Below are 25,882 nucleotides of genomic sequence, written 5' to 3'. Positions count from 1 at the left end.
AAAGGAGTGGAGTAAAGGAGTGGAGGGGGGAGAAGAGATGCCTCTGAGGTGGATTCTTCTCCCCTGACTTCAATGGCAGGGCTTTTGTGGGGCGGCTGCCGCGGTGTTGTCAGTGGGCTCGGTGCTGGCGATAGGGTTGCGCCCTGCAGGGGCATGAGGTCATGCTGAGTGAGTGCTCTCTGATCAGTGGGGTTGTTTACTCCTGATCCTGCAGAAGACCACGGGGGGGTCTGGGACACACCTCAGGGCTCAAACAGGACCTGCCCTCTGCGGCAAAGAGGTCTACCTAACGTCTGGGTCAATTACACTCATACACAGACATCCAGTAGTACAATACATACCCTCTGACTATATTAAAATCCTTTAATTTTCCTAAAAATCATCATTGCACTTTATAATCTGGTGCTCCTTATGTATGAATTCTACCAGTCAGGTATTAAGGAGCAGTAAAGCCACTCCACTAAAGTACAGAGTTATACAAGAGTTTCAGTAAAGTTTCTCCAGCACCAAGACTGGAGCAGTATTAGCATTAGCCGCTAACCGCACTAAATGCTAGCTTTTTTTACCGTCAGGCGTGAGTATATCAGACTGTAGTCTGCGTGTTTACCGTGTTAAAACAAGCTACATAGGACAAACCAATACCTGATAGCATCCTTATTTTCCAGGACACTCAGGGTACCTCAGTGTAGCACTGTAAGACGGCATTTACTAGCGCTAGCATTAAGCAGCTAATGCTAATGCTAATGCTCCAGCTTTAGTGCTGGAGAAATTTGTTAATCTAAATTTACTGTAAATAAACAAAAGCGCCTTTTTGTTTCAGGAGAGAAATCTGTGTAGATTAACATTCAGCGTTCGTTTGTTTTTGAAAGAAGGTGTTTATTTTATGAATTACAGTCTTTTTTACTTGCTTTTAGTCCCCCCCCCCCCCCCACTATCACCCAGCGCAGAGACCTGCTGAATTTGAAGGAAAACATGGCGACACACCTGTTCCTTACTACGCCTTATAATCCAGTGCTCCTTATGTATGAAAATAGATCAGAAAATAGACATTCACTGACTGTGTGCAGTTGACACATCAGCACATCAGTGTCAGCAATGGGCCAGCAATTTTAAAACCCTAGGATTTGGTGATTTAGGAAAAAAGCCAACATCTTCCCATCCAAATCGAGCATGGGCAATTGTGCTCTCTCGGACTCAGGCTGCTGATGGGAAAGCAGCATGACCTTGCATTTGAACGAGTGACAGCAACTTAGTCACTATGGAACAACCAGTCAGAGGTGTCAATCGGTTAAAAATATTAAACAGATTAATTACAAAAATATTCTGCGTTTAACCGCACTTATTCTTAAGACAAGATTTTATAGTGGCTACATAACTGTATTTGAAAGATTGAATGTAAACATATTCTTGTATGTTTAAGAGGAGATGGAATAAATAATGCATGATAAACTGGATAAAGGAAACTTTTTTTACTTTATTTTAAACATCTCAGCTTGGTTGTAAGGATTTTTGAATTAGATCTTAATTAGCTAAGTATAAAAAGAGCGTTTTCACACCTGTAGTTGGGAAAGTTTCTATAATCTGGATTATTTGATGAGTTTGTGAACGCTGCACATACTGTGCACTCAGTGTGTAAACAGCATGGAGCAGCAGAGACAGCGTTTGTTTATAGCAGTATATTATCTGGCTACAATATCAAAATAAATTGCGTGTTTTGTCAGCAGTTTAGCTCAATTAAAAAGAAGTATATTTGTTAGATGGGTTGAAAAACAATAGCATGTTACTGATCAATCAATCAATCAATCAATCAATCATGTGTATTACGCTTTTATGTTGACAGCCCTAATAGAAACCTAAGGTCACAACTAGTTGGAAGTGAGTTCTGTGCAGCATGGTGAGCTCAGAATGAGATTTTAGAGAGAGGATTAAAGGTAGCTGTAACTGTCCTCCCACACACACTTTTAAAGCACTTAATATGATCTAATATTTGATTAACCTTTCCAGAAAGGGGTGAGAGGAAGAGACGGAGAAAGTAAATGAGTTTATTTGACATATAATATTGAATAAACTAAGCAGAACTACTGCTTAGAGGATGGGAGTTCAGCTGTGTTTGAGCCTGTCATAACAGCAAACATGTTAAAACACAGGCATGGTGAATGTCATAGCATTTCTCTTTCTTTGTTCTTACATTCGGGTGAAAAAGAAGGCAATTAAAATGAATTATGTGAATGAAATGTAATGGTTTCTGGCACGGCTGTTTTGGTGAGGTGGTACCGAGGCCGTGTTTAGGCAGATGCTCCGCACGGAGCAGCGCTCGCTCTCTGGAATGCCTTTCGTCAGCTATCAGTCAGCTACTGCGCACAAGCATTCACACTTAAACACCACAGTCCTGCACACCACAAGGCAGCGGAAGGCAGCGAGCCAAGAGTCTGACTCAGATCTCAGGTATCAAAGGTTACACCTCAGTGAAAGTTAAGTAAATGTGAGACTCAGCCAATTAATACAAGTTCAGAAAGACAGCGAAGAACAAAAACAGTTTAGTTAAATAACTACAAATAAACATCTGAGGATGAAACGATGCTCTAATATCAACACATCAACACTGCTGCATGTAGGATGGTTATAATATTACAGTCAGATTAATGGGGTCTAACTCGATTAATGACTGTGTTCTTAAAGCCAGTGAAGAACACAAACAAACACATACGCTATTTATCTGGATCAGTCTCATTTTTCTTGGTAAACAGACACTGTGTATTGTGGGGAGGCCTGCTTGTTTCTACCTTTAACTTCTATTACTTTTGTACTTCATTATTGTAAGTCGCTTTGGACAAAAGCATCTGCCAAATGTAATGTAATGTAATGAAATGTAATGTTCATTAAGTGTATAAGGCCATTATACACTGTTAAAGTATACTTTCCTTGAGTAACTGTTTTTTATCAATATGTTTACTTAACAAAAAGATAAATACTTTAATTAATAAAGGTGTTAGTTAACAAATGTGAATATGTTATATAATAAACACAAGGTATGCATATTTATAAAAACGGTGAAGGACAGCATTACTTTGTACAAGCACATCAAGGTCATTAATTACCTCATATATTAATTCTCAATTTGTAATGGTTGGAAGATAACATAAAAGTGACGAATTGTCCCAAACTGCATAAATTAAAAATAATCTTTTCAGATGGAACATAAGAATAGAGTTATTTTATCCACATTGAGGAATTAGGTGGTTTTAGTGTTTTTTTTGTCTCATTCCTTAATTTTTTTAATTCATTCTAAAATGTCTAGTTGTGCTCCGGTGATCCGGTATAACGCTGCTTTAGTCCGGTGGAGGAGTGGGTGGAGGGGAGAAATGATAGGATTTCGGCTCTTGCTCATGAATATTCACACATGCAAACATATCGCCTCTGATTGACTAACAGCACTGCAACACCAGGAGGCAGCGAGATGAACAACAGTTAGAAATGTTTTAAAATAAAGACATTTTTTACACTAATAACAGTCTTTGCAGTGTCATATGTTACTGTCATATATGATTAGTATATGCAGTTCAGCCACTGACCGAGTCTTAGAATCTCTGTAAAACAGCGTTTCTCAACCTTTTTTCTATCACGGCACCCTTTAAATATATGCGAGATGTCAAGGCACCCCAGTTTACGGACGGGGGGGGAGGTGCTGGCGCAGTACTTCAGGTGAGAACGAGGGGTGTTGCTGGCGGAATATGAAATAAAATAGCGCGTGCATCGCGTGGGGGGACAAAAACTTTACAGTGTGTCCCAATTTAGGGGCTGCATCCTTCAGAGGCTGTATTCGAAGACAGATTGCGTCACAGCTGCGCAGTAATACACCGCCTCTGTGGGTCGCATCCTTCAGAGTATGCTGCCTGTGAATTGGGACACACCCCGACACGAGCTGACTCTGGAAAGGAAATATGCACGTGAAGCGCAATATTTTGACGGCACCCCCGATGAAGCCAGGCGGCACCCTGGTTGAGAAACACTGCTGTAAAACACCAAATCCACTGAAGATCCTATTTAAACCTATAGTTACACACCTTTTTTACTTTTAACTAGTGTAAACAGAATTTTACAGAACAATTATATAACCCCTCTTGACAGTGTGGGGGAGCCCCTAAAAATGCTTTAACGTCCTAGCACAACTCTAAAATGTTGCTCTACAAGGGCCTGGTGTCCTCTTAAGAGGCCATTATACTGTCACTTAGTGGTGGCAAAAGAATTTTACACATTACAGTATGATTTTCTTCAGAAATTTAAATAAACAGTAAATACAGTAAAAGTTTATGCTATTTACTTTATGTCTTTGTTTTGAAGTTGAATCTTCAAATGAGCCAAATTTCTACTTATATTTTGCACTCAGGCACAAAATAAATGTTTTGCACATCATTACTAACTACAAACTTCATTGTGTTCTATAGAAATATAAAACTAAAGTCCTCATATGTGGACATACAGAAACTATATTATGTAAAAAGACATTTCTTTGTTTTTACACTAATAAAGTGCCAATTAGCCCAAATAGCAAAGAGAAATAAAAAAAAATGCATGCCATGCAAGAGTTTCTTTCAAGAAAAGGTTTTTGGAAGAAAATTGTTGATGGTTCCTTGAAGACCCCAATGGATTCTTCTACACAGTCCCTCTATTCTCTCTCATTTACTAAAATTCATATTTCTAAAACAAAAGAAATCAAAGTGTTGAAACAATAGGAAAATTCTAAGACTACACATTGTCTCTTGACTGCATTTACTTTTCCTCTACGTATCGACTGAAAAACTGTACTATACTGTACTTGTGTTGTAACATGCTGTACATCTTACACGCTGTACACACTTCCACCCTCTCTAATGTAATGGGTAGTTTTTCTGATGCATGTTCTCCCGTTACCTGTTGCAGGTCCCTGGCTCTGGGGCAGCAGTACTCATCCCTGGGCTCCCAGCCCATCCTCTGCGGATCCATTCCTGGCCTGGTTCCCAAGCAGCTGCGCTTCTGCCGCAACTACATCGAGATCATGCCCAGCGTGGCCGAGGGCGTCAAACTGGGCATCCAGGAGTGCCAGCATCAGTTCCGTGGCCGCAGATGGAACTGCACCACCATAAAGGACAACCTGGCCATCTTCGGTCCTGTGCTGGACAAAGGTAAAATACATTAAATACAGAATGTCAATCACTTTTCTGCTATGTGTTTGCTTTGGAATATTACTTTGAAGGTGTGCTCAGGTAGCTAATGGCTTTATCAGCTCTTGAGATACAATCAGAACAGAATACACTTACGGAAACACTGGTTTTAGAATAATTAATAATTAATAATAATATAATGAATAAAATGCATCATTTAGAATGGTTGTTCCCCAAGAACCCACCACTAATACAGAAGATGCTGAGGGTTTAACACATGGTTTAGAGCAGGCCTGTCCCAATGACTACTATTTTATGTCAGTTACTTTATAACAATAAAGTCAATATCAAAAAATTAGAATATCCTTAATATAGTTACTTTATTTTAGTAATTCAGTCCAAAATCTGAAACTCTCATACAGCTCTGGAAAAAATTAGGAAACCACTTCAGTTTCTGAATCAGTTTCTCTGATTTTGCTATTTATAGGTTTATATTTGAGTAAAATGAACATTGTTGTTTTATTCTATAAACTACAGACAACATTTCTCCCAAATTCCAAATAAAAATATTGTCATTTAGAGCATTTATTTACAGAAAATGAGAAATGGCCGAAATAACAAAAAATGATGCAGAGCTTTCAGACCTGCAAATAAAACAAGTTCATATTCATAAAGTTCAGAAATCAATATTTGGTGGAATAACCCTGGTTTTTAATCACAGTTTTCATGCATCTTGGCATCATGTTCTCCTCCACCAGTCTTACACACTGCTTTTGGATAACTTTGTCTTTACTCCTGGTGCAAAAATTCAAGCAGTTCAGATTGTTTTAAAGGCTTTTGATCATACATCTTCCTCTTGATTATATTTTTTTCCAGAGCTGTATTATATAGATGTATTAAACACAGAGTGATCTATTTTTAGCGGTTATTTTAGTTAATCGTTGATGATTATGGCTTAAGGCCAATGAAAACCCAAAAATCAGTGCCTCAGAAAATTGGAATATTAAATAAGACCAAATGGTACTTTTGGCAGTGTGGGCAGTGTGCCAAGTCCTGCTGGAAAATGAAATCGCATTTTTCCCATATTGTGCAGCCCTACTAAAAAAAACGTACCGAAAACATAACAAAAATGTACCGAACCCTTGGGTTCATAATGAGGTTACACCCCTTAGTATATCACAGACAAAAGCAACCAAAAATTGTGCAGACGTAACGGATATCTGCTGAAAAAACTCCACCGCCATGCTTTAATAACACTCACAGTGTGAAATTGGCGATTATGTTTATTCCTCTGCCTTTATTCCTGCATTTCTTTTAAACAAAAGACAGTGAAGAAGACAATGGGTGATCTAAATGAGCAGAAACTCTGCTGAGCGACAGATAGTGGAGGTGGCCTATCTCCTTATCTCCTTATCTCCCTCTGCGGCAGATCCCCAGATCCCCGAGGGTGAAGATGAGCAGCCCCTGATGGAGAGCAGCGCTAGCCTGGCCGCGAGTGTTAGTGTTAGTGAGTGAATGAGAGAGAGAAAAAGAGAGAGAGAGAGAGAGAGAGAGAGAGAGATGGGGAGGCCAAATGAGATTACAAGCAATAGAAAAGGGCTGAGATGGGGGGTGTTGGGGGGTTCCGCTCAACCCCTACTGTGCGTGAAGGCCAGTATGAGCCATCTCTGTGTGCCTCTTACAGCCCGGCTCCCACGAACGCCCCATTCACACGCCCTTTTGACTGTGTCATGAAAACGGGCTGAAAGGGAATCTCCCAACCTTCCCCATCAGGAAGGGGGTGCAGTGATGGGCAGAGGAGAGAGGTTGGCCATGGTGAAGAGGGGGAGAGGTCAGAGAGAGAGAGAGAGAGTGAAGGAGAGAGAGAGGAAGATACAGGGAAGCCAGTGGTTTTCAATATATTGAGGGTTTATTTAAGAAACAATCCAACCCGGGGTGAGAAGGAAAAAGAAAGGCTCCAGGGTTCATGGTTGGTGTGTGCATGTCGCTGCTGGGATAAATGGGGGGGTGCTCCTGTTGGGAATGCCAGGCCGGCTCTGGGCAGAGCTAAGCTGGGCTGTGGGGGTGTGGGGGTGCCGGGCCCTTTTGTGCGGGTAATACAGTGTGACACCAGAGAGACAAAGGCGGATTCATGGGCCCAGCAGGTAGCGGGAGCAGCGCTCCGTTTGGCTCGGGGCCAGAGCTCCTGGGGCCCTCAGCTCACAGCACTCTGTTGTAGTCAACCCAGCTGGGCCTGCCAGAACCAACCGGGCCTCATTCTGGCCTCCCACCCTGAGAGGTGTGTGCCCAAACACACAAACATCAGGAGAAAAGAGCAGTGAAGCGGTGTGTGTGTGTTGTGTCCCCTTAGAATAAAACAACAACAGAACATACATACAAAACGTAAAACACACATTAAGAGTAGGGGTGGGTATCGTCACTGATTTCCCAGTTCGATTCGATTCTGATTCACAAGTAGGCTTGTCACTAGTGCTGTGTGATATGATGATAAATATCATGGGGACCCTATCGTTTCTACAGTAATTTCATCAATTATTGATGCAAATATATAAAGTAGGCTACAATAAAAATCTATTGGCATGGTCACTTTGCATGAACTCGGTTTATATAAGTGATAATAAAGTAATCTTCGCTTAAATTAAAAAAGCTTCATAATGTGATTTTGCAGCATGACGCTGCTGTACGTTATTTGATTCAAAATCGATTAATTTAGGTACATTTCTGTTACAATAAAAACTGTACTTTAAATATGAAATGTTGTAATTATACAAGAAACACAATTAGTGTTTATTTTATATCGACTTATATAAACACAACAGTTTTTATTTCAATTATTCTTTTAATATAATTTAATGTAGCTTAGTTAATTGCGACACCGTGCTTCACGTCTCTATACAGGTTTGTTATGTCCACTTTACTCAAATGTTTATGTGTGGGTAAAATATGATCCAGAACATTAATGAGGCTTTGAAAGCCTTCGTTTTTAACAATACTATACATATATACTGACATTTTAGTTATAGAAAACAGAAATATAACATGTTTCATAAATTTCTGTAAAAGTGTGAAATTTACCCAGACCCACTAGTTCAGATTTGATACAACAATAAGCAAAGTTTAGTGCACCGGCCGCATGTAAGGCTAGTAAACCCGGCTAAAGGGGGATTAGCTTCCCCGGTGATTTGGCTAACCCACTAAGCTAACAGTAGATTCAGCCAGTCAGGTCTTACTTTAAAATAGAGTACAGGCTGAAACAACACTGGAAAACAACTTAAAACAGTGTTAAATGTACTAGTTTGATAAACACAAGGTAGCATTAAGTGGAAATACAGAAGAAAATTACTTACATTTTTACAGAAACTCTCCGCAGGTAAGATTTATGACCAGAGAAACTTATAAAAATCTATTAACATTAATGTATCTTAATAACATAACGACAGCGCTGTGGAGTTGTGATTATTAGGAATACTGTAAAATATGTGTACTTATTGTGGTGGTTTATTATAACGGCGACAAGTTCTCAAATTAATTCAGGCTTTATGTAAAACATAAAACAAGACAAGAAAAGCTGAGCACCTTAAGAATTTTCAGAAGAAAAAAAAACTAAATTTTTTAAAAAAGTGTTGAAATGAATGACTCAGCAGTTCCTTCCCAGTATGACAGCATGATGAGGAGGAAAAAAAATCACCTGACGACATCCTGAGTCACACTCCCAGCCAGGTTAATAAACCTGACCTCTCACCTCACCTTTCACCTTTTAGGATAGGTAATATTACACAGACTAGAGGTGCCAAAAATGTGGCCAAAAATATTTGTTAAAAATTGTTTAGGGGAATAAAAATTTACTGCGCTTTTTAAATAAATATGTCTAACAAATCTTTGAGATGGCACTTAGTTTAGCTAACATATACAGCTTTGGAAAAAAAGAGACCACATTAGTTTTATTCTATAAACTACAGACAACATTTCTCCCAAATTCCAAATAAAAATATTGTAATTTAGAGCATTTATTTACAGAAAATGAGAAATGGCTGAAATAACAAAAAAGATGCAGAACTTTCAGACCTCAAATAATGCAAAGAAAACAAGTTCATATTCATAAAGTTCAGAAGTTCAGAAATAAATCAATATTTGGTGGAATTACCCTGATGGTTTTTAATCACAGTTTTTTTCATGCATCTTGGCATCATGTTCTCCTCCACCAGTCTTACACACTGCTTTTGGATAACTTTATGCTGCTTTACTACTGGTGCTGCTTTTGTAATGTTTTGTAATGTTTTCTTAAACAATCAAAAATCAAAACTACAATCAAAAATTATAGTACCATGTAGGAGATGTACCATATCGTATCGTACGCAATAGTATAACCAAATATTCTGACATGATATAACTCCTTATAGTGATATCACAATATACTTGAAAGCTATTTAATATATTTACATGTAATTGTATGTTTGCCGTTTAGATGCCCCAGGGAATACAGATGAAAATAAGCTTTTTAGCTAACTCTGGCACATTTACATTGATGTTGAAACGGAAATGTTTATCAAAATAGGAGATGCTGCACTATACATTTTTATTGTTACACTGATTTGGTGAGTTAATATTTACAAACTAATCATTTATAAACTTGCAGTAGTACATTCTTTAAATTATTATTATTGTTTTAAATACCATGTTTTGTCATACCAACATAAATATCATTATCGCAAAAATACCCTGAAATATTGTGACACATTTTAGGGCCTTATTGCCCATCCCTAGTAAAAATTCTAACTTTTTTCAATGGATTTTAAGTATGTAAAGTTGTAAAATGAATGACTCAGCAGTTCCTCCCCAGAATGACAACATCCACCTGAGTCACACTCTCAGCCAGGTCAATGAAAAACCATCGCTTCTCACCTCACCTTTTTTTCTTAAGCCTATCTTACGCAACCGTGCAGAGACTCGCGCTGCGTGTGGCCGAAGAATGCGTGAGAGAGAGCGTAGTAAACACTGACGCAAACTGATGCAACGTGTTTGTTACTCTGAGAAAAATCCCTCTCGCAAAGAAAGAAAAACACTTCTGGAACGCTCTGTACATTTCTTTCTTTCTTCCCGGTACGAATTGCAGTTCTGTGTGTGCTGGCGTGAGGGAGAACTACAGCTAACCTTACAGGGTTCCAGTCTCTCTCTATAACTAACAAACTCTATAACTAATCAAACCAGGCTGAGATCTGGCAACCCTTAGGAGAAGCACAAATGTTCTCAGGATGGGAGGTCGGAGGAGCTGGAATGTCTGTTGCAGAGTGTGTGTATGTACATGTGTGATCAGGCAGCAGTAGACTCAACAGGATAGATAGGGGGGGGTATTCTCAGCACTGCTCTGATTAGCACTGATTAGCATGGTGGTGGTGTATAAGGTGTTAATGTGTGTTGTGCTGGTACAGTGAGGGGGTACCCCCAGGGTATCGAGGAGAGCATAGGTCAGAGAAGCAGCCAAGAGGCCCATGGTCACTCTGGAGTAGCTGCAGAAATCCACAGCTCAGGTTGGAGAATCTGTATACAGAACAACTATCATAAGTCATGCGCTCCACAAATATGGCCTTTTATGGAGAAGTGTCAAAAAGAAATCATTGTTAAAAGAAACATATGAATTGCAGTAAGCAGTTGCTGCAAACATATGAAAGAAGGTTCTCTGGTCAGATGAGACCAATGTTGAACTTGAACTCTGGCCTTAATGCGAAGCGCTATATGGGGAGGAAAACAAACACTGCTCATCACCCTCTACACACATCACCCCACTGTGAAGCATGGTGGTGGTGGCATCATGCTGTAGACCTGTTTTTCTTCAGCAGGGACAGATGTGGGAAGCTGGTCAGAGTTAATAGGAAAATGGATGGAGATAAATACAAGACAATCCTGGACAAAAACCTGCTGAAGGCAACAAAAGACTTGAGACCTTCCAGCAAGACAATGACCCTAAACATACAGCACTACAGAGCTACAGTGCAATGATTTAGATCAAAGAATATTCATGTGTTAAAACGATCCAGTCCTAAATCCCACTGATCTTATCTTATCTATTTTGTATATTCTCTTTTTTATTGTATTCTTTATTTTATCTATATTATCTATTTTAATAACAGCTCTTGGGTGTAAACTGGATCGTGTGATCACAATTTCGTTCCACCTCATGTACCACATGTGATGCGAATGACAATAAAATCTCCTTGAATTCTTGAGTCTTCTGTGGAGAGACATGAAAACTGTTGTTCACAGACGCTCTCCATCCAACCTGGCTTGATATGGGTGATATAGGGGGGCTAAATACTTTTTTAGTTTTTTATTTGATAAAATGTTTTAAAACCATGCATTATTCTCGTTCCACTTCATCCCTATGCAATACTTTGTGTTCGTCTATCACTTAAAATCTCAATAAAATGCATTTAACATTGTGGTTGTAAGGTGACAAAATGTGAAAAAAGTTAAAGGGGTATGAATACTTTTGCAAGCCACTGTATAGTCACATTAACTTTTGCAATCTTTTAGTCCACTGTGATCAATGCTGAAATCACTATTACAAACTGTACAGCGAGCAAGACTTCTATAGTTTTTCACTTTTACCAGACAGTTTTGATAGGAGCCACGATGCTCCTGAATGCATCCAGTCCAGTAGAAGAAAAAAAACACTGCCCGTCCACAATATAAACTGATTGTCTGACTCACAAAGAAACAGGCCAGAAACAGGTCAATGGGCATCATTGATCTGCTACTGATATGCGATAGACTCCCGCGATATCTGGGAGACTTGAGAAGTTGGTCATGGGCAGGCTCTGGGCGGGTCATGGACAGCTTCTAAAAAAATAAATACGTTTAAAAAAATGTTTTAATTAAAAAGAATTTATGCCTATCTGATTTTGTACTCATCTTTTATATTTTTTATTGGGTAAAAAAAAGAGAGAGTTTCTTACTAATGTTCTCTGAATGCAGAGGAGTGAAATATTGAAATTTGTGTTGACGGTTCAGCAAGCATCTTTCAGTAGTTCACGCTACGCGACTGAGCGAGCGCCGAGAGTTTTTGTCAAAAACTAAAAACACAAAAACTGTTGCCGACTAAATAACTGGGCTAAAATTGTGTAGTGTTACTGCAGTGCTGAGAATGACAGTGTTCGAGTCTCTCTCTCTTTCTAACACATGAACTATGAAACCAGGCTGAGTCTGGGAACTCTTAGTAGAAGTGCAAATGTGCTCAGGATGGGAGGTCGAGTGTGTAAGTGTGTGTGTGTGTGTGTGTGTCAGAGGAGCTGGAATGTCTGTTGCATTCTGTTGCAGAGTGTCTGGAAATGTGTGTGTGTGTGTGTGTTTATGTACATGTGCGATCAGGCAGTAGTAGATAGATCTTGGCCGGGTTGGAACGTCTGTGTGTCGATTCAGCAGCAGAAGCATTTTCCCCTCTGGGCCCTGAGGGACAAGGCAAGGGGGTCCAGAGCAAAACTGGGTGAGCCACAAGTAAGTGTGTGCTATGATTGTGAAACAATGGTGTCTGGTTACATAATAAGCTGTTGCATTCAAAGGAGGCGTAACACCATCTCTCAGCACATGCCTTCAGAAAGCAAACACGCAAGCTTATTGCTAGCTTTCACACACACACACACACACACACACGTGGCCACAGGGCCCGAGCTGGGGAGGGCATTCCTGAAACACAATCCAGAGAGAAAGCAACGTGCCTTTAAGAGAACACAGGGTCATCAAAACCACAGCCAGCATTACGCGCAAATGACAAGCCCAACAATTGAGCCTGTCCTGTCAAAAGTCCCGTCAATATTTCAGAGACCATTACAGAGAACGATCTGTGCCCTTAAGACACCACCTGACAACATATTCTTAGTAGTTGTGCTTATAAAAAAGCAGACTGGAACCTCAGACAAAAAAAAAAAATAAATGCTGTTTTTAAATATACACAGGAGCAATATTATGTTATGTTACGTTAAAGCAGCACTAGGTAGGATTTCCTTGATTTTTGATCTTTTTAAAGAAGTAAAATTACAGCTTGAAACTGCGATCTGCTTTCCAACCTTTAGTTCTAACAATTCTACAAGAACTACTGGTTCATTCTTTACAAACTAACATACAGACACTCTGGCAGAAGCTGAAAAAAGACCGAATATGTCTGTGAAAGCCAGAAAACGAGAGAAACTAATCCGCCTGAAACATTTATTACACTCTACAACTGTAGGGGGAGCCCACAAGCACAAAATCTCAATCCTACCTAGTGGAGCTTTAAAGAAGAACTAAGGTGTAAAATATTGCCATCAAAACGTAGCAAAAAACAGAGTAGTGATATTATTCATTATTCCTCTCTCTTTTTTCACAAAAAATTCTAAGCCAGTCCAGCACTGCTATGAAACAGTCGAGGTTTAATCACAACACAAAATGAACCTCTTCTGACACCAACCTTTAGTAAAAAAAGTTGAGATTCAATGCAGGGTAAAGGGGATCTCCGGTGTACAACTGACTTTTGGTGTAGTAAAACATGATAAAGAGTACTAACCTTTGTTGAATAGCCCACCTCCGCTCTCTTCTGCAGCTTTCTGAAATCCAGTAATTTTGTGCTTTTTGCCCAAAACTTTTTATATCGAGAGCATTCACTTGCCTTTGCAGATAAATTGCTTTTTCCACCGTTTTCCAGCTCGAAGTAGCTTCACACCTCAATGGTAGAATCTAGAAAGCTCTGAAATTTTAAACAAGGCATTGCTAACTTTAAAAATGCGCAAGAAGCTTATTAAAAACAACTGTTTACAACCCGTAGTGTTTTCAGTGCCAGAGCTCTCCGAATTCTACCAATGAAGTGTGGAGCTACTTTGACACTGGATAACAGTGATGGGCATAAAGTACAAAATAACTGGATCTCGAAAAGCTGCAGGAGAGTGGAGGTGTGCTGTTCAACAAAGGTAAGTACTTTTTATCATGTTTTACTACACCCAAAGTCAATTTTACACTGGAGTTCTCCTTTAATATTGTATTGATTCTTAAAACGCAATTTTAATTTTTTACTTAAGATTGGTGTCAGAAGTGGTTCCTTTTGTGTTTGTGTAAACCTCAACTAATAGCAGTGTTGGACTCTGTGCTTTACAATTTTTTGTAAAAAATGAGAAAAGAATAGGGATTAATATTACTCTTGTTTTTTCCAACATTTTGATAAATGGTCTGAGAACATATTGAATCCCAATGTTAATGTGGAATGTAATTTCATTTAATCTCACTCTACCTCCAGCCTTGTAACACATAAAAATATGATTTATTGTACTGCCGTAACAGAAACCACTTAAGCTGGATTCAGCCATAGCACATAGGCATTAAAATGTATACCCACTAATATCTCTCGGTTTCTTTCTGTCTCTCTCTCTCTCTAGCCACCAGAGAGTCTGCATTTGTCCATGCGATTGCCTCAGCCGGCGTGGCGTTTGCAGTGACGCGCTCGTGTGCAGAGGGCACCTCCACCATGTGTGGCTGCGACTCCCATCACAAAGGACCACCGGGTGAAGGTTGGAAGTGGGGTGGATGTAGTGAAGATGCAGAATTTGGGGTTCTGGTGTCTCGTGAGTTTGCAGACGCCCGAGAAAACCGCCCAGATGCCCGTTCTGCCATGAACCGGCACAATAACGAAGCTGGACGAATGGTGAGTAAAGCAAAACACATAGATTTTTACACTTGCTTTCTGGTACTTAGTGCAACTAAATAACTAAACGCGTTTTCACACTTGAAAGTGCTTGGTACACTGTTTTCTAAACATTAAGTTCAGTTAGTTTTGGTTTCACACTGCAGTTTTATGACTGAGCGCACTAAAGTATTTGCTACGGTATGTGATGGTATGTGTATTCTTTTGGAACCGTCACGGTACGGGGTGTATGGTTTGGTTCACACAAACGCACGCGAAATACACAGTACAGGCAGTCTATAGGAGACTTGTTGAACCAATAAACGTAACCCGGAACTAACAGTAGTGTTTCACCCGCCGCCGCTCCAGTGTGAACGCAGGGTTAGGCACTTGTACTGTCTCTCTCTCTCGCCAATGCACCCTCTCCCCTCTCTCTCTCTTTCTCACGCGCCCTCTCTCTCCTTCTCTCTCTCTCTTTCCCGCATGCCCCCCTCGCCTGCAAAAAAATAATACATGATAATAATGAAGATTCATTCAGCACAACATCACTTCTTTTTTTTTTCTGTTGTTCATTGGCTTAAGTTGCCTAATCTTCCTATAATTTGAAACATTTAGAGAAGTGATTTAAACACTAAAGAATAATTGGACGATGGTTCAACAGGCCAAATTTTGGTCCTTTGGTCCAGAATGTGCTTTCCCTGCTATTTTGGTTGCAACTGAACTGAAACATCAGTAAGTCTAGACCAAACAAGGTAGATGTGAAGGCACACTAATTTAATTTTAGTGGAAAAGAACTAAAATGCATAGAGGAAGACTTTATTCTGAGAGAACTGGTAAGGTCTACATTTAATTTAGAACACAAAAAATACAATAAAACTGTACTTAATACTATAACAATGAACAATGCCCGGGTTGTACTTTCCCTGGGTGGGTCTCGGCCACAGTTCAAGGTGTTAATGCATGACAGATCAACTGTCAGGAAAGGCCTGATCTCTTTTCTGAGAGCCTTTTAACCCCAAAAAGGAGCATTTCTATTGAAAATTGCTGGGTAATTACCTCCCTGATCCTTTCATGCCTCGCATGTCTCGCATCCCTGCTGAATTCCGTGACTGAGGTGTAAATGCAGTTAGTGGTTTGAGGATGGCGGGAGGGAGGATTTCGCCCGTCAGTGCCGCTGTCAGAGAGCAGCACTGGAGTCTATTAGTGCCGAGGCTGCTGAGGGGCAATTGGCGAGACCACACTGCAACACGCCCTGGCCCTTTGATCTGCGCTCGACAGGAGCGGCGAGAGACCACAGGGGCAGACAGGCTGCAAGACAGGCAGCCCTGTCAGGACCCCAGGCCACCCCACCTGCCTCTCGCGTCCTATTGTTCCCCAGCAGGCCACGGGAGGTGCCGTGGGCCCGACGAGTTCGGGACATGATGTCAGAGGCCCGGGCTGGCCCCTCGAGGGAGGGGGGCGCAAAAACACCTGCCTTCCGCCGCAGCTGGGGAATTCTACAGCTAAATATAGCTGGAGCAAACAAACCAAAACAAAGACGCAGAGTGCCACCGGCACACTCGCATGAGGGAATTAGCTAAGCACTGCGAGGGATTGTCTGAGAGCCTGGCAGCTGCACAACACCTGTAGCCTGCTGGGCCTGGCACACAAGACCTGACCAACGCTAAAGAGATGTACCCATGTAGGAATGGCTTCCCCTTTGCAAATGTTGTCTTTAGCTACTGTGTACTCCACCTGGGTTTAAGTAAGTAAATTATGTGGGGTTGGTTGATGCTGCAGTTGGTCTGCAGGTTTAGGTTCAGCAACAGTATGTGCTGAAAGAATGAGGTCAGCAGACTACCTGAATATACTGAATATAGACCAGGTTATTCCATCAATGGATTATTTTTTCCCTGATGGCACAGCCATATTCCAAGATGACAATGCCAGGATTCATGGTGCTGGAATTGTGAAAGAGTGGTTCAGGGAGCATGAGATCATAATTTTCCAGACCTTAACCTCATTCAAAGGAAATGTGTTCCTTTGAAGTAATGAAACATACTAGTCCTGCTTAAAATTTCTATAAACATTTCCTAACCTTTAAAATACGCTTCTATTGAGGTAATTTTCACTTCTGCAGGACCCTTTCAGGTTCAACTGAACTGTGGTGAGGATGGAGTGTCTGCAAATCAGTCAATCAATTATACCGGCTGCTGCTGCAGCTCAACTAATTAGCTCTCCGTCCTGCCCCGCCTCTAAACCCAAACATCACACAGTGCCCTTCTTAACCAACAACTGAGCTGAGGATACAATCAAGGGGTTTTAGTGCCCCTTTAAGAATAGATCGTAAAATAAAATAAAAAACTGTACTGTAATTGAACACTAATCTCACAGGTGTCTCCTCCTCTCTCTATTCCAGACCATTCTGGAGAACATGCACCTACGCTGCAAGTGCCACGGCTTGTCAGGCAGTTGCGAAGTGAAGACATGCTGGTGGGCGCAGCCAGACTTCCGTCTTCTCGGGGACTACCTGAAGGACAAGTACGACAGCGCTTCAGAGATGGTGGTGGAGAAGCACCGGGAGTCGCGTGGCTGGGTGGAGACGCTGCGGGCCAAGTACGCCTTCTTCAAACACCCCACCGAGCGGGACCTGGTGTACTACGAGGGCTCGCCCAACTTCTGCGAGCCCAACCCAGAGACGGGGTCCTTCGGCACGCGGGATCGCGTCTGCAACGTCTCCTCTCACGGTATCGAGGGCTGCGACCTGCTCTGCTGCGGCCGCGGGCACAACACGCGGACTGAGAAGCGCAAGGAGAAGTGCCACTGCATCTTCCACTGGTGCTGCTACGTCAGCTGCCAGGAATGTGTACGAGTATACGACGTGCACACGTGCAAATGAGGAAACCGCTGGAAAAAGTGGTAGGGGGGTAGGGAAGACTGTGGACATGAAGAGAATGAAAGAGAGAAGAGACAGTGAGAGATTTGAGGACTTGAGTATGCAGATGACATCCATCCCCTGCACATACACACACTCACCAACACTCACAAGACGTATCTCTATATAAATATATACATATATATATTTCGCCCGCATTGATGACCACAAACGAAAAACAGTACACAAAACAAAAAAAGCAAAAACAGTAGGTAGTGGCACTTCTGTACTGGAACTTTTTTAACATCCTTCAATGACTGCCAACCCCCCTCATGGGAGAATCACAGAATAACCACATGATGACTGTTATCATTCCTGTTGATTCCTGCTCATTTTTTATTTATTTCAGTTTGTAAATCACACGACCTCACTGTGTGAAAACGCATAGCGCATTACCTAAACCCTCAATGTCTTCTGGTATCATGTAAACTCTACCTGTCACATTTAGCTCTCTGATCATCTCTACTCGACGCCCAGCGGCTGAAACTGAATCTGCCCAACACACTCTCACACTACGCACACATGAAAGTACTGGAGGGGCTGGTGGGAGGAGGAGGAGGGGTTGTGGGCACTCCTATACTTAACTACTGAACATTCTGAGCCTGAAGGCTACTGGGTCTTTTTGCCCTGCTTATACTACTGAAACTGACGCAAAACCCCACGCTTCCCCGTTTTCCTGGTCCTGCTTTTAGCCTTTTTACCCATGTCTTGCCTGCTAGATACAGTATGCCTGTTTATTATAGACCTGCATCTCCCAAATCTGCTTTACTGTTTAAGCGTAAAGGCATGCAAAGTATACAGAAATGATAGGTTCATAGCGGCCAATGAACATCACTCAATGAAATATTGGTGGCAACTGATCTCTCTCTCAAACACTTCTGAATACACACATACACACACCTGCTACAGGTGTGTCCACCCCTGTTACCTGGCGTTCACACTAGCAGACAACAGAGCAACAAGTGACCAGTCATTTTCTAGCTTAGATTAGGCCAAAAAAAATCCGGCCTGACTCAGCCCGAGTCTGTGCAAGTTAAGTTCTGTCCGAGCCTGAGCCGACCTGCCCCAATAATTTAGAGCCCAAGCCCGATTTAAACTTGACATTTTTAGTACCGTATTTTTCACACTATATTTTTTTCCAAAAAATCGTCAATGTGTGTTTGAATTCTACCAGTCAGGTATTAGGAGCAGTAAAGCCACTCCACTAAGGTACAGCGTTGTACAGAAGTTTGAGTTTAGTTCTCCAGCACCGAGATTGGAGCAGCATTAGCATTAGCAGCTAACCATGCTAAGCGTTAGCTTTTTAGTCATTCAGAAGTGAGTATTATTAGCCTGTTGCCTGCTGCTAACCCCGGCTAGCACAGCTGGAGCAGCATTAGCATTAGTCGCTAAACGCGCCAGCTCTTTCGCCGTTTAGAGGCAAGTATATTGGACTCTAGTCTGCAAGTTTACCGTGTTAAAACTAGCTGATGGCGCCCTGGGTTACTAGAACACTCAGGGTTCCTCAGCTTACTAGCACTAACTGCTACATGGCAACACCTAGTGACATTTAAAATGCTTATAATCCAATGCGCCTTATGTTTAAAAACAGACGAGAACTAGATGTTCAGGGCCATTGCGCCCTTTAATCTGGTGCACCTTATAATGTGAAAAATACTTTAAACAAAGGCTTAAAACTGAGCTTTTCACACACATTTTCGGGCTGTTTGAAGCAGCAAAATCTGTTCAGAATGATGTTAATAAACATTGCAACACTGAAGAAGCACAGACCTGTTATTTAAGAAAAATATCTATTAAGAACAGAAACACAGTTTAATTTATTACTTTGCTATATTATGATTATCTCGCCATAGATTTATGTAAAATAAAAAATATCATTAAAAAAACAGACGCCTACATCACAGACCATTTTCTTGAGCTGAGTTCGGGTCGGGCTCGGGCAGAGAATCTAAACTCTACGCAGTGATAGAGCCACATCATATCGAGTTAAGAATTTCTCAACTTTATGCAAATTAATAACAATAGCATGAAGCGACATAGAAGAGAGGCTCATAACCACTGATTCTTCTTTTCCAGTTTATTATGATGCATGTTTGCACATAAAACTGGGAAATTAGAAGAAAATAAAGCATGGAGAAGACAGTAAACAGTGATGGTAGCTAGCTCGATTAGCTAGCATGCTAATAACCACAGTTAACCCCATATGTCAACCCGCAAAAGACAAATTTGGGGCAGAATTAGCAATTTGTCACCTGCCAGTGTGAACGCAGGATTAGTTAACTTGTTCATGGTTCAACAGGTGGAACATATTTTGTAAGAGAACATGTACGACTTGTTCCTAATCATTTATCACACACTGCTTACAAAATCAACGTCAAACAAAGTAAAAGTGATGCAAAATCATTATTATATTTACATTTATAAGGATGAATCTTCTAATTCATGCCTGAAACCCAGCACTGAAGGCCAAGTTTGGACAGCATCAACAACAGCTTTGGTTCTCGTCTTTGGATTGTCTTTTAGATAAGATTTCAGGATGGGATTATCTACCATCCAGAGACATGACTGACTGACTGCATCAGTATGATTATGAGTATCAGTATCTGGATTTCTTGATCTTCCATCAAGATAAAGATCATGTTTTCCTGTCTTTGATAATGATGATGATGATGGTTATGATTATGATGGTGCTCATGAGATACCAAGGAACAGATCAAGAGTGGTTGACTATTTGACTGCCTGTCTAAACAAAGCCAAAGTGTTTCCACCAGATAGAAGTAAAACCAAGAAAGTCCCCATGAATCTCAAGTGGATCCATTTATACAGTAAAATTTGCACTTACAGAAAAATGAATGACTAATAACACTAATCTTAGGAATTATAACCATCTGATATTTTAAACAAACATTTTTTATGGGAAAAATCAGATTCACAGATCATGTTAGCACCCGTTTGTGTGTTAAGCTTCACAGGAGAACAGAAGGATATACAGAAAAAGGGGCTAGATAGCGTCAAAATGTGACTGAGTGGAGAAACATGAGAGTTAAGAGGAGGAGGACTAGTTTGTGTAATGGTAAACATGTGAAGGTTACACAGTAGATTTGCCAGTGTTTAATCTACACTTTCAGTGTTAAATTAGTTTAAAGGGTTAAATCTTGTCTTGAACTACAGAGCATTTTAAATTCTGATTTCCTATTAAAGGTAAAATACAGCTCTGGAAAAAAATAAGAGAGCACTTAAAATGATGAGTTTCTTTGATTTTACCACATTTAAAACCTCTGGAATATAATCAAGAGGAAGATGGATGATTACAAGCCATCAAACCAAGCAGAACTTGAATTTTCTGCACCAGGAGTAAAGGCATAAAATTACCCAAAAGTAGTCTGTAAGACTGGTGGAGGAAAACACGCCAAGATGCATGAAAACTGGATTAAAATCCAGATTTCTGAACTCTTAAAACTTTAAGAATTATTTGAGGTCTGAAAGCTCTTTTTTTTGTTTGTTTTTTCAGATATTTCTCATTTTCTGTAAATAAATGCTCTAAATGACAATATTTTTATTTGGAATTTGGGAGAAATGTTGTCTGTAGTTTATAGAATAAAACAACAATGTTCATTTTACTCAAATATAAACCTATTAACAGCAAAATCAGAGAAACTGATTCAGAAACTGAAGTGCTCTCTTAATTTTTTCTTATTCTCCAGAGCTGTATACTCTAAGACAAGGCTTATTTTCTGTGTGTTGACGGTGCTAACCCTGGTAAATGTACTGTGTAAAAGAAACGGGCTTCACAACGGCACAACAGACAAGCAGAGGGTTCTGTACATGTTCCGACAGTCCGACGCACGTCCCATTAATTAAGCTGAACTGGAAAAGCAGAAGGTAGACATTAGCGCAGCCCCCTGAGCCTGAGTCTCGACCCAGTGTCCTCCCCATACCCTGAGGAGCCCGGCCTTCATTTCTGCACTCCCTTTCTGTTTCTCCCCCTGCTATATCCAAAGTTTTGTACAAAAAGTTTTAAAGTTAATAATTCCCTTTTTATTTTATCTTCTGGAAATGTTATGTTTTTATAAATATTATTTATTATACAATGTATATATCTGTATGACTGAACTAAGATTATATATTTGAAGAACAATCTACCGTCTCATGCTTTTGCTTCTTATTAACTCTGTGCACAAACACATTACTTTCAAAGTTGAGATAATTTACTTGTCTATTCTTTTCTAACATGCCAATTTTAAAAGGTGTCCTTCTACTAAAATCCACTTTTTCTTGTTGTTTGTGAAATACAGCAGGTCTCTCCGAGTTGTTTATGATGCTGCACATGAAACTCTTCCTCAACTTCCATTGCCTGCAGTAGCTAGTAAAAGAAAATATTCAGAAAAACGAGTTGATCAGGAAAAGCACAGTGTCTACATCAACCCGTGAATTAGTATTCATGGCCCCACCCACCTTGGCTTGGCACCGCCCACAGGCAGAGCTGAAGCTGGGCAGCGACGCCGTCTCGTCAGATAGGTGCTAAATAGCAGCGCTAGAAACAGCATGCAGTTCATTCCTGTGTTATTTGTGCGAATAACACATCAGTGTTTATATACTTTACCCAGTAATTCAGAGCTAAGAAACTGGTTAGAAATTAGTCTATGGAGGAACAACACCAGCCAAGTACAATTGAGATAGGTAGGTGTGTGCTTATAACAGTTTACTGTTTACACTGGTAAAATCTGCAGCTCAACCAACAAAAATCATGGGGTGGATTTTTAGTTTCTGGATCTGGACTACCCACCTGTGTGTGTAACTACAGGTTTAAATAGGATCTCCGTTGGATTTGGTGTTTTACCCTAAGACTAGGTCAGTGGCTGAACAGCACTTAGCAGGGCATTACACACTTTGTAAAGTAACATGTGACATTGCAAATACTGTTATTAGTGTAAAAATTTATTTATTTTAAAACTATTTTAAAACCTGCTGGTGTTGAAGTGCGGTTAGCCAATTGGAGGCAATATGTTTGCATGTATGAACCTTCATGAGCAAGAGCCGAAATCCTATCGTTTTTCCCCACCCACTCCTCCACTGGACTAAAGCAGCGTTATACCGGAATCACCGTAGTACCTTTTTTTTTTCTTTCACAAAAACTATTAAAACTATTAAATCTTTAACATTAGCACTGCACATGGAAACACAATTTAATTACTGGTTTAAACACACAGAGGCCCCAATCTGTGTGAGTTTCCCACGCAGCTCTAATAAAGGGTAATGATCTTTCTCTCTGCTACCATCTCATCCCCGTGTCTGCGTCTAAACTGTCATTTCAGCACTTGCGTCAGTCTGCAGCCCAGGAAGCTGCGGCATCTATAACACCTAAGGCAAATGACAGAGAGAGGGGCGAGCAAAAACACACGCTTTAAACGAGCGGAGAATTCCTGAACAGGACTCAATGACCCCTTACAGTCTATGAACACAGCAGTGCACGCTTCAGGTAGTGGATAAACAGTCTTTTTAGGGGAGAGCTAAATGATAAGCCATACAAAACAGTTTTAATGTCAGATAAAAGCTAAAATAATAGCCGAATTTAATAAAGCTGAATCTAATATTTGTTTATTGGTTTATTATATTTGGATCCACATTAGCTTCTTTATTGATAGCAGCTATTCTTCCTGGGGTCCATCAGACATAAAACACAAAACATTATACATACACACAAAAATCAAAAGAAAACATACTCTAAATATATTCCCAATGTATATAAAAGAAAAGAATGAACCATAGGTAAGTCAGAAAGAAAAAGAAAAAAAAAAGAAAAAAAGAAATGTAACAGTGCAGTCTAATAAAGCCGTGTATTTGCAAGAACTTGCCTATACAACCTGTATAGAGGTTTAAATTGTTTAAGCAAATTTTAAAAACTTCTGTGATTAACTGCGATTAATTACAATCGTTCTTCCTAAGACGCATGTTTTTATAGTGGATATTTAAATGCAAATAAAAGAATAATTGTAAGAAATGGAAAATGTAATTATATTTATATTAGTGGTGTTAATTAAAATAGTAGTATATACTATATAGTATCTCTGATAGGAGATAAAGCCGTAAAACGCGGGGCGCTGGAATAAAGAATGCATAATAAATTGGATTGAGGAAACTTGTTTTACTTTATTATAAACATCTCAGCTTGGTTGTAAAGATTTCTTAATTAGAACTTAATTAGATGACTATAAAAGAGCGTTTTTACACCTGTAGTTGTAGTTTCTATTTTCTATGATCCAGATCAGTTGATGAGTTTTTTTTATTTAGAGCATTTCTTCCTCGGTTTGGTTTAGTTTCACACAGGAATAAACCTAAACACACCAAAATGAGCACCAACAAACCACGCGAGCACATCCTCTCCTCTGATTGGTCAGAGCTGTCTGGCATGGGAGTAAGAAAGTAAATATAGTGAGAAGATTCTGTGTTTCAGAGTGTATATCTGTATATCTGTGCAGTGTGAAGCTGATTTAACACAGAACGCACAGAACTGTGCTTTTAAACACAGTGTTTAATGGGACGTGCAGCACAGAGTCACGCAGATGTGAGCAGTGACTGCAGCACATACCGCACTCGTAGTGTGTAAACAGCATGGAGCAGCAGAGACTATTTTTGTATATGAGTATATTTGATAGCTGGGTGGGATCGAGACCAGATCACGTTCTCACCACAAGCAACCCACTCCAGAAAAAATTGGGATCAAACTTGGTGCCGTCATTAATTGATTAAAAATAATAATAATAATAATAATAATAATAATAATACCTGTTTCCAAATTAACTGAGTGCGTTAATGCTTTTACATTGAAAACCCTAATAAAACCACACTGTAACATCATGCGTGACCTAACACTACCATCTAGTGGGTTTAGGCACAACACAAAGTGAACCACTGTCGCACATACATCCTTATATATACACCGGTAAACTAATCATTCAAAAGTTGTAACATGTTCAATACAGTTTTTTCAAAACCAACTACTGTGATATTTTGATATTGACCCTATAACAAATTTTTAAAAATTAACTAAAAGTAGTTCCTTTTTTGTTTTTATTACTCTACAACACCTGACCCATCCTGTGGAGACCTAAAAAAAATACCAAACTATTTTTAAACCAGGTTTTAGCCAATTCAGATCTAACTCACCTCATTCTAATGCAGCACAGCTGATCCAGGAACTGAACATCTCTGAACTTCTGAAGATGGACCAGGTGGAGTTAAAGATGGTTGGAGCTATAGACTCCAGGACAGTAGATCTTCAAGATTCCTGATAGTGATTTACTCAAAATCACTAGATAAAAACAAAAACAAATAATTTACATTTGAAGGTATCAAAGTACTTGTCTTTATTTTTAAATGTTTTGTTGTACATAACAGTATTTGAGATCTGTTGGCAATCAGAATAGATCATTAACCAGCCAATTAACAAGTTTATAAACCAATGAAACAGTAACTTGGTCCCATCCATGCAATAGTAGCAAAATAGAAAATTAGTAGCCTTAGAGCCATTGCACAGTAACAGCTAATATATACTAATTTAATATGATTTAGAACACGTTGATACTGTTTAGGGATGGTATATGAAATATGAAAATATGAAGGTCAATATAAAAATAAAATATTACACACAGGCTTCCACTGAAATAGAAATAAAGAAGCTCTTAAATAGTTCAGTTATTTGGACACTATTTAAGAGATGTTGTTGATCTGAATAGACCATGAACCAGTTAGTAAACCAATGAAATGGTAACTTGGTTCCATCAACTTCAAAACACTGGAAAACAGTAGTACTAGAGCCATTGAGGCAAATTAACAGCTATTTTTTCCTAATTTCATATGATTTAGAACTTTCTTTTACTGTTAAGGGATGGTTTATGAAATAAAACAGTCAATATGAAATATACAATTTTACACACAGGCTTTCAATGCAATGGAAATAAATGAAATATTAAATATATTTATTTGCTATACAGATTTAATAGTAGATTATATATTTTATATTTGTGTTGTATATAACACTATTTGAGAGCTGTTGTCCATCAGAATAGACCTTGAACTAGACAAAAACATGTTTATAAACCAATGAAACAGTAGCTTGGTCCACTGCACAGTAGTACTAGAGCCATTGAGGCAAAGTAACAACTAATTTTTACTAATTTCATA

General features: G+C 39.7%; 2 protein-coding genes across 2 annotated transcripts in view; one reads left to right on the top strand and one right to left on the bottom strand.

Annotated features, from left to right (window-relative positions):
* Window positions 1-5,047, bottom strand: part of ormdl3 (ORMDL sphingolipid biosynthesis regulator 3) — a 67,009-nt gene extending 61,962 nt beyond the window's left edge. Inside the window, exon 1 of the mRNA XM_049464655.1 lies at window positions 4,912-5,047. The gene's annotated coding sequence lies outside the window, so the exon portion shown is untranslated. The remainder of the gene's footprint in view (window positions 1-4,911) is intronic.
* wnt3 (wingless-type MMTV integration site family, member 3) overlaps window positions 1-21,836 on the top strand; it is a 54,454-nt gene extending 32,618 nt beyond the window's left edge. Inside the window, exons 2-4 of the mRNA XM_049464651.1 lie at window positions 4,921-5,162; window positions 14,540-14,805; window positions 17,183-21,836. Coding sequence (XP_049320608.1) covers window positions 4,921-5,162; window positions 14,540-14,805; window positions 17,183-17,662 — 988 coding nt within the window. The 3' untranslated portion in view covers window positions 17,663-21,836. The remainder of the gene's footprint in view (window positions 1-4,920; window positions 5,163-14,539; window positions 14,806-17,182) is intronic.
* The last annotated feature ends 4,046 nt before the right edge of the window (window positions 21,837-25,882 follow it).

This window comes from Astyanax mexicanus, chromosome 15 (assembly GCF_023375975.1).
Source record: "Astyanax mexicanus isolate ESR-SI-001 chromosome 15, AstMex3_surface, whole genome shotgun sequence".
Taxonomy (NCBI): domain Eukaryota; kingdom Metazoa; phylum Chordata; class Actinopteri; order Characiformes; family Acestrorhamphidae; genus Astyanax; species Astyanax mexicanus.
Note: the sequence above shows the minus strand (reverse complement) of the source record. Positions and strands in the feature narration are given on the sequence as shown.